This window comes from Mustelus asterias, chromosome 7, assembly GCF_964213995.1.
Source record: "Mustelus asterias chromosome 7, sMusAst1.hap1.1, whole genome shotgun sequence".
In the NCBI taxonomy this organism is placed as follows: domain Eukaryota; kingdom Metazoa; phylum Chordata; class Chondrichthyes; order Carcharhiniformes; family Triakidae; genus Mustelus; species Mustelus asterias.
The window spans coordinates 141264041-141281398 of record NC_135807.1 but is presented as its reverse complement, the minus strand read 5'-3'; the positions used below and the strand labels follow the sequence as shown (position 1 = coordinate 141281398).

At 43.4% G+C, this 17358-nt stretch overlaps 1 protein-coding gene across 4 annotated transcripts in view; it reads left to right on the top strand.

Annotated features, from left to right (window-relative positions):
• LOC144496008 (putative G-protein coupled receptor 141) overlaps positions 1-15345 on the top strand; it is a 47958-nt gene extending 32613 nt beyond the window's left edge. For 2 of the 4 annotated variants that reach the window (XM_078216963.1, XM_078216964.1), the window contains one exon: positions 13834-15345. In XM_078216963.1, the coding sequence (XP_078073089.1) occupies positions 13868-14755 (888 nt within the window). In that variant the 5' untranslated portion in view covers positions 13834-13867 and the 3' untranslated portion in view covers positions 14756-15345. Of the gene's footprint in view, positions 1-5963; positions 6089-8743; positions 8863-13833 lie in introns of those variants that run through there. The other 2 variants (XM_078216965.1, XM_078216962.1) reach the window with 2 other exon arrangements.
• The last annotated feature ends 2013 nt before the right edge of the window (positions 15346-17358 follow it).

Genomic DNA, 17358 nt, shown 5'->3' with positions numbered 1-17358 from the left:
CTCAACAACAGCGATAGAACGATGATATATAGATGGTGAGTTCCTTAGGGGAACCTCCATGTGGTGGTGTTCCCAGGTAACTGCTGCTCTTGTCCTTCTAGATGGTAGAATAGGATCCATAGAATCCCTACAGTGCTGAAAGAGGCCATTCGGCCCATTGAGTCTGCACCGACAACAATGCCACCCAGGCCCTATCCCCATAACCCCACATATTCACCCACCTAATTCCCCTGACACTAAGTGACAATTTACCATGGCCATTCAACCTAACCCACACATCTTTGGACTGTGGGAGGAAACCGGAACACCCGGAGGACACCCACGCAGACACAGGGAGAATGCGTAAACTCCACACGGTCACCCAAGGCCGGAATCAAACCCGGGTCCCTGGCACTGTGAGGCAGTAGTGCTAACCACTGTACCACCGTGGTTGTGGGTTTGGAAGGTCCTGCCTAAGGAATCTTGGTGAGTTGCTGCATTGCATCTCATAGATGGTACATATGGCTGCAAGTTGTAGAGGGATTGAATGTTTGTGGATGGGGTAACAATCAAGCATGCTGTTTTGTGCTGGATGATAAGAACATAAGAACATAAGAAATAGGAGCAGGAGTAGGCCATCTAGCCCCTCGAGCCTGCCCCGCCATTCAATAAGATCATGGCTGATCTGACGTGGATCAGTACCACTTACCCGCCTGATCCCCATAACCCTTAATTCCCTTACCGATCAGGAATCCATCCATCCGCGCTTTAAACATATTCAGCGAGGTAGCCTCCACCACCTCAGTGGGCAGAGAATTCCAGAGATTCACCACCCTCTGGGAGAAGAAGTTCCTCCTCAACTCTGTCTTAAACCGACCCCCCTTTATTTTGAGGCTGTGTCCTCTAGTTTTAACTTCCTTACTAAGTGGAAAGAATCTCTCCGCCTCCACCCTATCCAGCCCCCGCATTATCTTATAAGTCTCCATAAGATCCCCCCTCATCCTTCTAAACTCCAACGAGTACAAATCCAATCTCCTCAGCCTCTCCTCATAATCCAAACCCCTCATCTCCGGTATCAACCTGGTGAACCTTCTCTGCACTCCCTCCAATGCCAATATATCCTTCCTCATATAAGGGGACCAATACTGCACACAGTATTCCAGCTGCGGCCTCACCAATGCCCTGTACAGGTGCATCAAGACATCCCTGCTTTTATATTCTATCCCCTTCGCAATATAGGCCAACATCCCATTTGCCTTCTTGATCACCTGTTGTACCTGCAGACTGGGCTTTTGCGTCTCATGCACAAGGACCCCCAGGTCCTTTTGCACGGTAGCATGTTTTAATTTGTTTCCATTGAGATAGTAATCCCATTTGTTATTATTTCCTCCAAAGTGTATAACCTCGCATTTCTCAACGTTATACTCCATTTGCCATATCCTCGCCCACTCACTCAGCCTGTCCAAATCTCTCTGCAGATCTTCTCCGTCCTCCACACGATTCACTTTTCCACTTATCTTTGTGTCGTCTGCAAACTTCGTTACCCTACACTCCGTCCCCTCCTCCAGATCATCTATATAAATGGTAAATAGTTGCGGCCCGAGTACCGATCCCTGCGGCACGCCACTAGTTACCTTCCTCCAACCAGAAAAACACCCATTTATTCCGACTCTTTGCTTCCTGTCGGATAGCCAGCCCGCAATCCACTTTAACACACTACCCCCAACTCCGTGTGCCCTAATCTTCTTCAGTAGCCTTTTATGGGGCACCTTATCAAACGCCTTTTGGAAATCCAAAAACACCGCATCCACCGGTTCTCCTCCATCAACCGCCCTAGTCACATCTTCATAAAAATCCAACATGTTCGTCAAGCACGACTTTCCCCTCATGAATCCATGCTGCGTCTGATTGATCGAACCATTTCTATCCAGATGCCCTGCTATCTCCTCTTTAATAATGGATTCCAGCATTTTCCCTACTACAGACGTTAAGCTGACCGGCCTATAGTTACCCGCCTTTTGTCTCCTTCCTTTTTTAAACAGCGGCGTAACATTAGCCATTTTCCAATCAACTGGCACTACCCCAGAATGCAACGAGTTTTGATAAATAATCACTAACGCATCCACTATTACCTCTGACATTTCTTTCAATACCCTGGGATGCATTCCATCCGGACCCGGGGACTTGTCCACCTTCAGTCCCATTAGTCTTCCCAGCACTGCCTCTCTGGTAACATTAATTGTATTAAGTATTTCTCCTGCTGCCAACCCTCTATCGTTAATATTTGGCAAACTATTTGTGTCCTCCACCGTGAAGACCGACACAAAAAACTTATTTAAAGACTCAGCCATATCCTCATTTCCCACTATTAACTCCCCCCTCTCGTCCTCCAAGGGTCCAACATTCACTCTAGCCACTCTATTCCTTTTTATATATTTATAAAAACTTTTACTATCATTTTTTATATTAATTGCTAGCCGAGCTTCATAGTCTATCCTTCCTTTCTTTATCGCTTTCTTAGTCTCTCTTTGTTGTTTCTTAAATTTTTCCCAATCACTTGTTTCTCCACTATTTTTGGCCACTCTGTACGCAGCTGTTTTTATTTTAATACTCTCCTTTATTTCCTTCGTTATCCACGGCTGGTTCTCCCTTTTCTTACAATCCTTGTTTTTTGCTGGAATATATTTTTGCTGAGAACTGAAAAGGATCTCCTTAAAAATCCTCCACTGTTCCTCAGCTATCCTACCTGCCAGCCTGCTCTCCCAGTCTACCTTAGGATAGGGTTAAAGAGAATCCTAAGGCGTTCTATAGGTATGTCAAGAACAGAAGGTTGGTTAGGGCAAGTTTAGGGCCAGTTATAGATGGCAGAGGGAAGTTATGTGTGGAACCGGAGGAGATTGGTGAAGCATTGAACCAATATTTCTCTTCGGTGTTCACGCAAGGGGACATGAATATAGCTGAGGAGGACACTGGGTTGCAGGGGAGTAGAATAGACAGTATTACAGTTGATAAGGAGGATGTGCAGGATATTCTGGAGGGTCTGAAAATAGATAAATCCCCTGGTCCGGATGGGATTTATCCAAGGATTCTCTGGGAGGCAAGAGAAGTGATTGCAGAGCCTCTGGCTCTGATCTTCAGGTCGTCGTTGGCCTCTGGTATAGTACCAGAAGATTGGAGGTTAGCGAATGTTGTCCCATTGTTTAAGAAGGGGAACAGAGACTTCCCCGGGAATTATAGACCGGTGAGTCTCACTTCTGTTGTCGGCAAGATGTTGGAAAAAATTATAAGGGATAGGATTTATAGTTATTTGGAGAGTAATGAATTGATAGGTGATAGTCAGCATGGTTTTGTGGCAGGTAGGTCGTGCCTTACTAACCTTATTGAGTTTTTTGAGAAAGTGACCAAGGAGGTGGATGGGGGCAAGGCAGTGGACGTGGTATATATGGATTTTAGTAAGGCGTTTGATAAGGTTCACCATGGTAGGCTTCTGCAGAAAATGCAGATGTATGGGATTGGGGGTGATCTAGGAAATTGGATCAGGAATTGGCTAGCGGATAGGAAACAGAGGGTGGTGGTTGATAGTAAATATTCATCATGGAGTGCGGTTACAAGTGGTGTACCTCAGGGATCTGTTTTGGGGCCACTGCTGTTTGTAATATTTATTAATGATCTGGATGAGGGTATAGTTGGGTGGATTAGCAAATTTGCTGATGACACCAAAGTCGGTGGTGTGGTAGACAGTGAGGAAGGGTGTCGTAGTTTGCAGGAAGACTTAGACAGGTTGCAAAGTTGGGCCGAGAGGTGGCGGATGGAGTTTAATGCGGAGAAGTGTGAGGTAATTCACTTTGGTAGGAATAACAGATGTGTTGAGTATAGGGCTAACGGGAGGACTTTGAATAGTGTGGAGGAGCAGAGGGATCTAGGTGTATGTGTGCATAGATCCCTGAAAGTTGGGAATCAAGTAGATAAGGTTGTTAAGAAGGCATATGGTGTCTTGGCGTTTATTGGTAGGGGGATTGAATTTAGGAGTCGTAGCGTTATGTTGCAACTGTACACAACTCTGGTGCGGCCGCACTTGGAGTACTGTGTGCAGTTCTGGTCCCCACATTACAGGAAGGATGTGGAGGCTTTGGAGAGGGTGCAGAGGAGGTTTACCAGGATGTTGCCTGGTATGGAGGGGAGATCCTATGAGGAGAGGCTGAGGGATTTGGGATTGTTTTCGCTGGAAAGGCGGCGGCTAAGAGGGGATCTTATTGAAACATATAAGATGATTAGAGGTTTAGATAGGGTGGTTAGTGATAGCCTTTTTCCTCTGATGGAGAAATCCAGCACGAGGGGGCATGGCTTTAAATTGAGGGGGGGTAGTTATAGAACCGATGTCAGGGGTAGGTTCTTTACCCAGAGGGTGGTGAGGGATTGGAATGCCCTGCCAGCATCAGTTGTAAATGCGCCTAGTTTGGGGGCGTTTAAGAGATCCGTAGATAGGTTCATGGACGAAAAGAAATTGGTTTAGGTTGGAGGGTCACAGTTTTTTTTTTTAACTGGTCGGTGCAACATCGTGGGCCGAAGGGCCTGTTCTGCGCTGTTATGTTCTATGTAATTCATCCCTCATCCTATCATATTTCCCTCTGTTCAAACAGAGGACACTGGTTTGGGACCAAACTTTCTCCTCTTCCATCTGAATCAGAAATTCGACCATATTGTGGTCACTAGACCCAAGAGGGTCCTTCACAATAAGATCCTTAATTCTACCTACCTCGTTACACAATACCAGATCCAAAATAGCTCGTTCCCTCGTCGGTTCCGTAACATGCTGTTCAAGGAAACTATCCCGACAGCATTCTAAGAACTCTTCCTCCATTCCACCCTTACCGACTTGAGTCTGCCAGTCAATGTGCATGTTGAAGTCCCCCATGATTATTGCCGTTCCGTTTTTACACGCATCCCTTATCTGCTTGTTTATAGCCCTCCCTACCTCAACATTATTATTTGGGGGCCTATATACCACACCTACTAGTGTCTTTCTCCCTCTACTATTCCTCATCTCTACCCATAATGATTCCACGTTTTGTTCCTCAGAGCCTATGTCATCCCTCAGTACTACCCTGATATTATCTCTTATTAATAGCGCGACCCCACCACCTTTTCCTTCCTGTCTATTCTTCCTAAACGCCTGATACCCCTGGATATTCATCTCCCAGTCCTGGTCACCTTTCAGCCACGTTTCTGTAATGGCCACTAGATCGTACCCACTCGTGCTGATTTGCACCATCAACTCATTTACCTTGTTCCGAATGCTTCGTGCATTCAGGCAAAGTGTCCTTATTCCAGCTTTTATCTGGACCCGCTTTGATGAGTCGCGAACACCCTCTCCCTCTACTCCCTTATCTAAATTACCGCCTTCATTCACTTGCGCCCTCTCCTCTACCATTAATTTTGTAATTCCCCTTACCCCTGCATCCTCCACCCCATCAATTAGTTCCTTGATCCTAGTCAACTCTTCTAGCTCTCCTCTTGATGTTGAGCTTCTTGAGTGTTATTGGACCTGTAGTTATCCAGGCAAGTGGAGAGTATTCCATTACACTCCTGACTTGTGCCTTGTAGACAGGTGGACAGGTTTTGATGGGGGTGGGGTTTAGGAGGTGAGTTACTCACCACGGGATTCCTAGCCTTTGACCTGTTCTGATAGCCACAATGCGTATATAGCTGGTCCAGTTCAGTTTCTCGTCAACGGTAACCCCCAGGATGTTGATGTTGGGAGATTCCATAATGGTAATGTTGAGGGCCGATGGTTAGACCCTCTCTTGTTGGAGTTGCTCATTGCCTGGCACTTGTGTGGAATGAATGTTAGCCACTTGTAAACCCAAGCCAGGTCTTGTTGTGTTGGGAAATGAACTGCTTCAGTATCTGAGGTGTCGTGAATGGTGCTGAACATTGTGTAGTCATCAGTGAACATCCTCACTCCCAACCTTATGATGGAAAATAAGTCATTGATGAAGCAGCTGAAAATGGTTGGGCGCAGGATATTATGCTGAGGAACTCCTGTAGTGATGTCTTGGAGCTGAGATGATTGACCTCCAACCACCGCAACCATCTAACTTTGTGCCAGGTATGACTCCAACCAACTGAGTTTACCCCTGATTTACATTGACTCCAGTTTTGCTAGGGTTCCTTGATGCCATACTCTGTCAAACACTGCCTGTCAAGTGCAGTCTCTCACTTCACCTCTGGCATTCAGCTCTTTTGTCCATGTCCACCTGCTGGTCAATCTGATTGGCTTGCAACTGAGTAGTTCCAGAAGTACCAGCACACAGTAATGGCCATTGTTGGGACCACAGGGAATCTTTGAAAAACATAAGATCCCTACTGGACTTGAGTAAGTCTGGAAGAGGGATCGATGATCCTGAGGAAAGGGGTCAAGGATGATGTGGGATTGGGTTTTGGAGGGCAGGTGAAGGCATCATCTTGTAGGGTGCTCCCTATGGGTACAGTCGATCCCTAAAGGAGGTATCACCACTTCCCTTACAACCTGAGTTGTAAGTGGTGGGCTGGCCTCATTCATTTTGCCTTCCCCGGCTATATGTATTATTGTGGGGTAGGTGGAATTACATTTACTGGCCAGTTGAGGGCCTCAATAGGCCTAAAGGCAGGTGGTTTGTCTGGTGCCTTTCCAACCCTCTGTAATATGGGGGACAGATCAGGGTTAGTGATGGGCTAACCCCACCACCTGTAAATACACCAGTGAGGTGCTGTAAAATTCTTTCCATTGTTTCTGAAGAGTCCACAGTGATGGAATAGTGCAATTGGGCACCTGCTTTACAATTTTTGCTCTATTACTGCTGAGTGGTATGATCATTACAATGTTTCACTACCGCTGCCAAAACCATATGGAACTGTGTGTACTCACCACAGGTTATTCTGTGTTGTCACAGAGTTAAATCCCTCTCTTTTATGATAATGACTACATTATTACAGTGCCTGTGGCATAATTGTAGAGGACAGATTGACTGAACCCAAGGAACGTAACCAGACTACTACAAGTGGGGAGAGAATTCATCTACTTCATGGTTGCTGTTTTGGCTATGAGGCCAAGTTGACAGTTAACTTGCAAGATAATATTCTCAGATTGCATTGTGCAGACCATTTTTGGAAGTGTTTGTGCCTCTTGGAGAAAGGGTGGTGTGTGAATTATTTGATGTATCCCACATTTTAAAAATGACTGCATACCTTTTAGACTCACTCTATACAATATCAGTAAAATTGGAGTCTAACTGCTTTATGGGAAGTATTATAAGCAGCCCATTTAAATACTGTCTACTGATTGTTACAGCAGAGATTTTACCAGCAAGAAAAGTGTCCATGGGTGCAATCTATGATCGTATAACTATTGAAAGATACACAGACAAATAACATTTGACTGATATGTAATACCTTAAGAATTAAGACACTGTGAGGTATGACCTGTATCGTAATGCTGTTGGTATTTTTCCTACATCTATCCTATGTTTGCTGTACTGTGTTTGGGAATACGAAAGACTGAAGTAAGCAGCTGCAATGTCTATGTTTCGAAGTTATCAAAATGTTTTTTCTCAGTATTTGGCTTGATTGATATTTGTATTTCATATTTTCATATAACAACAACAAATTCAACACCTAATGCTTTAGAACTTTTAGACCATTTTGAAGACTTTAATTTCCACCTTCTCATCTGTGAACTGCAATGAAAGCGGTCACTATTATAGAAATCATAGAAACCCTACAGTGCAGAAGGAGGCCATTCGGCCCATCGACTATGCACCGACCACAGGCCCTACCCCCACATATTTACCCGCTAATCCCTCTAACCTACGCATCTCAGGACTCTAAGGGGCAATTTTTAACCTGCCCAATCAACCTAACCCGCATATCTTTGGACTTTGAATTACTTTGAATTATCTTTGAATTATTAAATAAATAATTCTGTACAAAAACACACCCCAAATTTTAAATGTATTAAAGAAAGCAAAATAATTTTACAGTAATGTTCAACTCCACAGATAAAATGCTACAGGGTCCATGTGATCTAGGTAAACTTTATTAATTGATCCTAGTGAACCGGTGATATAGACTGGGCTGTAACAATTACATTCAGCACTTCTAGGGATGCTCCTGCTTGATGGAAAGTGTATTTGGAGAAACAGGTTGCTTCTTATGATGAATAGGCCCTTATCAATGATAGTCTCTGCACATACATGATGGATGGCTAGTTCATTGAAGGTCAAGAATCGGAAGGTTACAGATACTGGGCTTTTATGAAATTGATTACCTCTGAATCCAACGCAAATAACAGAAAGTTTATCAGACTTGGGGTACAGATATATTTCACTTAGATAGGTCCACTTCTTCCTATCTCTGTACCAATCAATCCTGGTACCCAACCTTTGCTCATTTTATTTCCAATTTCTGCAGCTATCAGAAGTTTGGGTTTTTTGAGTCTGGCTCTAGGATCTGGATTTTCACTGAGTCGGGTTGATTGGGGATCCTTTCAAAAATGGCAGGCAGGTCCCGATTCCAGGATTCCCTACCAAGTTCCTGGGCTAACTAATTTTAGAACTATAGCAAAGTTATGGTGCAGAAAGAGGCTATTCAGGCACCACCAGAAAAAGCGAAAAAAGAAACTAACTGCTCATTTTAATCCCAAATTTAGGGAGTACCAATAAAGGTTGCGGTTGGTTCCTGTCAAAAGCCCACATCTGGCACTTCTAAACTGGCCTGTTCCAATGTGGGGAACAACATGTCATGCTCCTCTGCATTTTCATGGAGTCAGGTTTTTATAGAGTTCTGGTTTATGACCCCTCAGGAGGAATCATGAGCCCTCATCTGCATGAAGCAGTCTGTTAAAAGGTAAGTTCAGAAGATCTTCCCATGCCCAGCTTTGCCTTTCCACCCACCTCCTCAGGTCTCTCATGCTCTTATTGAAACATAGAAACTAGGAGCAGGAATTGACCATTCAGCCCTTTGGGTTTGCTCCACCATTCAATATGATCATGGCTGATCCACTATCTCAATGCCATATTCTTGCTTGCTCCCCATACCCCTTGATGCCAATAAAGTTTAAAATATATATATATATATATCTTTCTTGAATACATTGTGACTTGGCCTCCACAGCCTCTGTGGCAGAGAATTCCACAGGTTCAGTACCCTTTGAGTGAAGAAATGTTTCCTCATCTCAATCCTAAATGGTCTACCCCGTATCCTAAGATTGTGTCCTCTTGTTCTAGATTCCCCAATCAGTGGAAATATCCTCCCTGCACCTTGTCTGTCCAGCTCTTTTAGAATTTTATACGTTTCAATCAGATCTAGAGGATTTTCACAGTGACTTCATTGCAGTGTTAATGTAAGCCTACTTGTGACGCTAATAAATAAAAAAAACTTCTCCTCATAGAACAGTCCCGTCAAGCCTGGTATCAGCCTTATGAAGATCCGCTGCACTCCCTATTTCCTGTCTGTCAACCAATTCTCGATCCATGCCAATACAATCCCCCAGTCCCATAAACTTTAATTTTTCCCACTAAACTCTTATGAAGGATTTTATCTTATGAAGCCCACTGAAAGTCAAAATACACCACATCCACTGGTTCTCCCTTGTCTATTCTACTAGTTACACCTTTAAAAAACTCCAGTAGATTTGTTAAGCATGATTTGCCTTTCATATACCCATGCTGGCTTTGTTGTCCAATTCTCTCCCTCCCTTTTTAAATAGTGGGTTTACATTTGCTACCCTCCAATCTGTAGGAACTGCTCCAGAGTCTACAGAATTTTGGATGATGACCACCAATGCATCCAATATTTCCAGGGCCACTTCCTTTATACTCTGGGATCTAGATTATCTGACCGTGGTGATTTGTCAGGCTTTAACCCCATTAATTTCTCCAGCACCATTTTCTTAAGAATATTGATTTCCTTTAATTCTGCCCTCTCATTAACATCTGTGGGAGGTTATTGTGCCCTCTTCTGTGAAGGCAGAACCAAAGAACGTATTCAATTCTCCTGCCATTTCTTTGTTCCCCATTATAATTTACCTGGCTTCTTACAGTCTTTACTAATCTTTCTCTCTTCACATATTTATATAAGGAATCATAGTTCCCTTTATTTAGATTAAGGACCCTAGTTTCAGATTCAACTACTTCAGTCTCCATCTTAATGAAGAATTCTATCACATTAGGTTGCTCTTCCCCAAGGGACCCCATACAAGATTGTTAATTAATCTTTTAACATTGCATGTTACCCAGTTTAGAATAGCCTGTTCTCTGGTTGTTTCCTTAATGTACTGATCTAAAAATAACCATTACATTCACAGTCCAAGATACCATTGCTAGTTTTGTTTGTCCAATCTTTGTGTAAATTAAAGTCACCCATGAGTATAGTTGCACCCTTACTGCATGTGTGATGATAGTGTGCTATTGCTATAGATATATATTTCACTCTAGTGGGGTTTACAGTAGGTCCCCACTTTCAGGGAACTATTGGGATGACCCCGCTGGAGTGAAGGGGGCGCAATCAGGGCACCCCAGGGGGTCAAACGGTGGGGGCTGCCCCCTGGGCATGGACACCCTGCCAGGCTGTGCCCCTGGCACTGCCGAAGGGATAAAGTGCCCATGTGCGGGGCACCTTGGCACTGCCCATAGGGCAGTGCCAACGGGGGTGGTGCTTGATGGGGGTCCCACTGCCACTCTGCATTGCGATCAACTGGGGACAGGAGGGAGGCCAGCGATTGGGGTGGGCTGGGGTTCGGGAGGGGGTCTGCTACCCAGCGGGTCTGCAATGCTAGGAGGAGGGGGGGACAGATTGGGGCTGGGCCCAGGGGGGCCGTGGTCAGGCTATGGGGGTATTGGGGGGGCAGCACTGTGGGGATCCCGGGGCTGGCCAGCAATTGAGCTGGCCACAAACGGGAGACTTTTCGGGGCCACTGCGCACGTGCAGAGGCCTGCTGGTTTCAGCTTCCCAGGCAGGAATAGGCCCCACACCCCCTGCAATTTAATGATATTCACGCTGGTGGCCTGTGCATTGCACAATGTGGGAGATTCTTGTCTGAATTCCCACAGAAAAAAAGTGAATTTCTCCAGTTTTCCTGCGAATTCAACACTTAGAATATTTTTGGGAGAATTCCGGCTAGCATTTGTCTCGCATGTGCTTTTACTATGATGGAGGAGTACTACTAAATCCATTCTCCCTCTCCCTAGCTTTATGTGAATTATGCACAAGGATCCCCAAATCCTCCTGTGCTGCAGCTTTCTTCATTTAAATAATATTCAGCTCCAATAAAGACTGTTGTAATGACTGCCAGAATGCAGACCGTAGGACCTTGGAGCAGGAGGCTGCTTGGTGAAATCTAAAGTGGTAGTTGTGGGGGTTCAATAATTAAGGTGACAGATGGCATCCTTTGTAAGTAGGATTAAGAGTCCCGCGTGTTTTGTTGCCTATTTGGTGCCAAAGAGAAAACTATCTCAAACCAGCTTGATATCAAATATAGTCACTCTCACCTTCATCTCTGGAATTCAGCTCTCATCCATGTTTGGACCAAAGAAGTAAGAACAAAGAACAGTACAGCACAGGAAACAGGCCCTTCGGCCCTCCAAGCCTGTGCCGCTCCTTGGTCCAACTAGACCATTCGTTTGTATCCCTCCATTCCCAGACTGCTCATGTGACTATCCAGGTAAGTCTTAAACGATGCCAGCGTGTCTGCCTCCACCACCCTACTTGGCAGTGCATTCCAGGCCCCCACCACTCTCTGTGTAAAAAACATCCCTCTGATATCTGAGTCATACCTCGCCCCTCTCACCTTGAGCCCGTGACCCTTCGTGATCGTCACCTCTGACCTGGGAAAAAGCTTCCCACTGTTCACCCTATCTATACCCTTCATACTTTTATACACCTCTATTAGGTCTCCCCTCATTCTCCGTCTTTCCAGGGAGAACAAGCCCAATTTACCCAATCTCTCCTCATAGCTAAGACCCTCCATACCAGGCAACATCCTGGTAAACTTTCTCTGCACTCTCTCTAAAGCCTCCACGTCCTTCTGGTAGTGCGGCGACCAGAACTGGACGCAGTACTCCAAATGTGGCTTAACCAGCGTTCTCTACAGCTGCAACATCAGACTCCAGCTTTTATACTCCATACCCCATCCTATAAAGGCAAGCATACCATATGCCTTCTTCACCACCTTCTCCACCTGTGCTGCCACCTTCAAGGATTTGTGGGCTTGCACACTCTGTGTTTCTATACTCTTGATGGCTCTGCCATTTATTGTACAACTCCCCCCTACATTAGCTCTTCCAAAATGCATCACTTTGCATTTATCTGGATTAAATTCCATCTGCCATTTCTCCGCCCAATTTTCCAGCCTATCTATATCCTGCTGTATTGTCCGACAATGTTCATCGCTATCCGCAAGTCCAGCCATCTTCGTGTCAACCGCAAACTTGCTGATAACACCAGTTATACCTTCTTCCAAATCATTTATATATATCACAAATAGCAGAGGTCCCAGTACAGAGCCCTGAGGAACACCACTGGTCACAGACCTCCAGCCAGAAAAAGACCCTTCGACTGTTACCCTCTGTCTCCTGTGGCCAAGCCAGTTCTCTACCCATCTAGCCACCTCTCCTTGTATCCCATGAGCCTTAACCTTCTTAACCAACCTGCCATGAGGGACTTTGTCAAATGCCTTACTGAAATCCATATAGACGACATCCACGGCCCTTCCTTCGTCAACCGTTTTTGTCATTTCCTCAAAAAACTCCACAAAAGTTGTAAGGCACGACCTCCCTCTTACAAAACCATGCTGTCTGTCACTAATGAGATTGTTCCGTTCTAAATGCGCATACATCCTGTCTCTAAGAATCCCTTCCAACAACTTCCCCACCACGGACGTCAAGCTCACTGACAAAGTTGTAATGACGTCTAGAACTAAGTGGCCTTGACAGAACCCAAACTGAGCATCAGTGAGCAGGTTATTGCTGAGGAAGTTCCACTTGCTAGCTCTGTCGATGACAATTTCCATCACTTTGCTGATGACGGGGAGGGCAGTAATTGGATGGAAGAATAGAGGACGCTTATCAAACTCAGCCTGCCAGCAGTTTTCCAGCATCTTCTGTTCTTGTATCAGATTCCAGCATCCACAGTATCTTGCTTATTTCAACAATTGGATAGATTGTGTTTGTCCTGTTTTTTATGGACAGGAAATATCTGCGCAATTTTTCACATTGTCAGTTAGATGCCAGTATGGTGGCTACAGTGGAACAACTTGACTAGGGCACAGCTAGTCCTGGAGCACAAGTCTTCAGGACGACAGTCAGCATTTTGACAGGACCCCACAGCTTTTGTTGTATCCAATGTGTTTAGCTATTTTTTGATGTCACATGAAGCGAATCAAATTAGCTGAAGACTGGCAACTATGAAGCTACGGATTTCAAGAGGAGGATGATCAATGACTCATCACTTCTGGAAAGTTAATGTTTCAGATGCTACCTTACTTTCTCACTCCTGCTGTTGACCAACCTTCTGAATGTTTTCAGCATTTAAAGCTCCAGTGTTTAATTGTAAGATCTTAACTCGTACAAAATGGCTGCTGGAAGTGCTTTATAACAGCCACTGAATTCAAAGTATTCCAATGCATGCAGAATGCTTTGCGGTGTTTCCAAAAGATGAGTTCAGGTATTACAATTAGATTGAGGCACAGTGGTGAATTAAAACCTATATTAAAACTGCACATTTGGGTTATGACTAAGATTTTTTATTGGTATGAGAAAGTAAATTGTCTGTGAAATTATCACTGTGTTGATGAACTTACGAGCTTTTGTTTTATTGAAGGCCGAACAACAAACAAAATTCATCAGCTACAGAAATGACAGAACAACCTGCAATGTCTATTGACGGCCATTCCAACTCTTCAAATGATAATCAAATAGTACATGAAGAGCAGAAGTCTGTTTTAATAGCACTGTACTCTATTGTGTTTGTGGGAGGAGTTATTGGAGCTAGTGTTATGCTACATCGGATACTCAAGAGTGACAAGAACTCAAAGTCATTTATCATAATCAATCTCTCAGTAGCACATGTCATTTTTCTTATAACAGTGCCATTTCGTATTTCTTACTATGTAACTAAACAATGGAAGTTTGGGTTAGTTTTCTGCAAGTTGGTCAGTGCTGTTATACATGTTCACATGTACTTAACCTTTGCATTTTATGTGATCATCATCACCACAAGATTTCTTAATGTCTTTCAAAAGAGGGAGAATCTAAAGTTTTACAGACCATGGATTGCTTTAGTGTTCAGTGTAACCCTTTGGCTTGTGGTAACTGTCATTATTTTTCCAATATTTCTAAAAAATTATGGTGTTAACCAGAACTATGATGAAAAGGTGTGTTTTCATTTTGAGGCTGAAATTTCATCAGCACCTGTGAGGATAGTCAACTACATTTTAATCTGTACAACAATATGTACAGTTATCATTATGCTTATCTGGCAGATAAGCATAATGTCAAATCTGGCCATCAAGCATGGCTCACAGACATGTGCTCATCAAGTTTTTCGTGCCCAACTAAAGACACTGACATTTATATTGATAATGTTTGTGTTTTTTGTTCCATATCTTGGATTCAGAATATCTTACATCAACAAATCGGAGGCAAATTCATCGATTATGCATTCAATTAATGAAATAGGTTTATCCATAACAGGAATGAGTTGTTTTGATTTGCTAATTTTTTGGATTTGGTATTCCTTTTAAAAATTTAGCAAGCTATGAGCCAGTGAAGATTGAAAATTGTATATATTTATTTGAACTTTTCCTTTTGGGCACTTTCTATACTTTCACATAACAAAAACATTCCTTTTAAAAATTAGCTATTTTAGAAACATGTATCTACTTACCAACTTGAAGTTCATGGGATCTCTTTGCGTTCTAACAACAAATTGTTATTTATGGTACAAATTTGGAATCATGGACAGATGAGAAATAAAACAAAGAGAAGTCCATTATCATTCCAAATCTGTAAAGTAAATCTTCTGTCAAAGGTTAAACACATCTTGTTTGACTCATTTAGTTGTTACTGATGTGATTTTTAATATTGCTGCCTGTTTCATCCTCTGTTGGAAAGTTGGATTTGATTTGCTGAAGACAAGCTCATGCACGTGCTTCTACATTCTCATTGAATGATAGAAAACCATCCTACGTGAAGCTGGATGCATTTGCCATTCTCCAAAGGAGTATATGTAATAATGGATTCTGATGCAAACTTTCAACTTTGTACAATATGGATTTACCATTGTATCTTCTAGAATTATTTCAAGTAATACATTCTTTTTGAATAAAAAACATTTCTATAAACACCTTCATATACCCCAACTTTTCTGTTCCCAAATTTTAGACATGAAACAATCCAGCCTAATACTTTGTCATCTAGCCAATGGACACAGACTTTTATGAAGCAGTCTGTATATTATCAATTTTTTTCTTAAAACCAGGTAGACTGATCATCCAACAATGATGAACAAACATTTTCACCAACAATCCTGTATCCTCACCACCGATATAATTTCCCTCCCTGGTCACTATTTCAGCTGAACCAGACTGTTCATAACCTTGGCATCATATTTGTAATGTGTTGAGTTTCTGACTACAAATCCTCTCCACCATAAAGACCATTTACGTCTTCTGTCTCAGTCCATCTGCTGATAAAACACTCATGTATTCATTTTTTATCTGCAGCCTCAACTATTTCAAACTTTTCCCTCTATAAACTTAATTTCATCCTAAACTCTACTGATCAAAACTTATCCCTTATCATTGTCCTGAATTGTGGCTTTGGCCCTTGTAGACGTACAGCAGTTCTTCCTCTCGCAGAAACCCTCAAACCTAAAATTCTCATCTAGTATTTAAATCCCTTCTTGGCCTCAGAGACACTCCATTTTTCTAATTCCCATCCCAACTCCCCAACATCAATTTGGCCTGTTTGTACCACTCCCTTCCTTTTACCACACCATGTGCAGCAATGTTTTCAGTTACTTAGACCCCAAATTCTAAAAATCATTCCTACATGCCATCTTCCTCTTTTCCTTTAAGATCCTTCTTAGCTCCCCTCCTTTGTTCAGCCTCCATTTTCTTTCTGCTTCTAAGAAGTTTCTTGGGTCATTTTCTACATCAAATACATTGCGCAAATGTAAATTGTTTTATGTTTTTTCTTATTGGCATCCCAGACTTGAATTCATAAGATTAATACAAAGCATCTCTTCTGCTCTGCTAGGCATTCTTCATTGGGACGACTACACTATATCAACTGAAGTCGTCCAATCCTCTGCTCTTGTAGCTCATTCCATCCAGGCTACTTTTGACAACCACCCTCCTCCCCCAATTCTTCTTTGCCACCCTCACCTAAACCACAAAGTTCAATGCACTCTTAGGGTTCTTATGGTTTTTAATGCTCAATGGCCCAAGTTCAAAACTATTGCTGCAATTGTTTTGCCCTTCCTTTTAATTTTCTTTCCCCTGGGACAGGGATGGAGGGGTGGCGGGGGGTGTTGCGTTGGGATGTTCAGATTTTACTTTCTTGTATCAAAGCAGCCTTTAAAAATGGCACCCAATCTACAAGTTCTGGTGCGAGCATTATGTGGTGGGACCTGCCCCTTCAGGATTTTTTCATTTTTTCCCTAATAGAACAAAGAAAATTACAACACAGGAACAAGCCCTTTGGCCCTCCAAGCCTGCACCGACCATGCTGCCTGACTGAACTAAAACCCCCTACCCTTCTGGAGACCATATCCCTCCATTCCCATCCTATTCATCTATTTGTCAAGACGCCCCTTAAAAGTCACTATCGTCTCTGCTTCCACTATCTCCCCCGGCAGTGAGTTACAGGCACCCACCTTCCTTTGTGTAAAAAACTTGCCTTGTACATCTCATTTAAACCTTGTCTCACGCACCTTGGTAATTGACTCTTCCACCCTAGGTAAAAGCTTCTGACTATCCACGCTGTCCATGCCTCTCATAATCTTGTAGACTTCTATCAGGTCGCCCCTCAACCTCCGTTGTTCCAGTGAGAACAAACCAAGTTTCTCCAACCTCTCTACATAGCTAATGCCCTCCATACCAGGCAACATCCTTGTAAATCTTTTCTGCACTCTCTCCAAAGCCTCCACATCCTTCTGGAAGTGTGGCGACCAGAATTGAACACTACGGGCCTGATTTTACCATTTTCATTCTAAGTGCTGAATCTGGGTGCAATTCAGATCTGACTTGGGAATCTGCTTTAAGGCAGATTAGCACTTAGCCTGGAAAAAAATCACGAGTCTGAATCGCGCTGTGGGCGGAGCTTAGCGCGCCTGAAACGATCG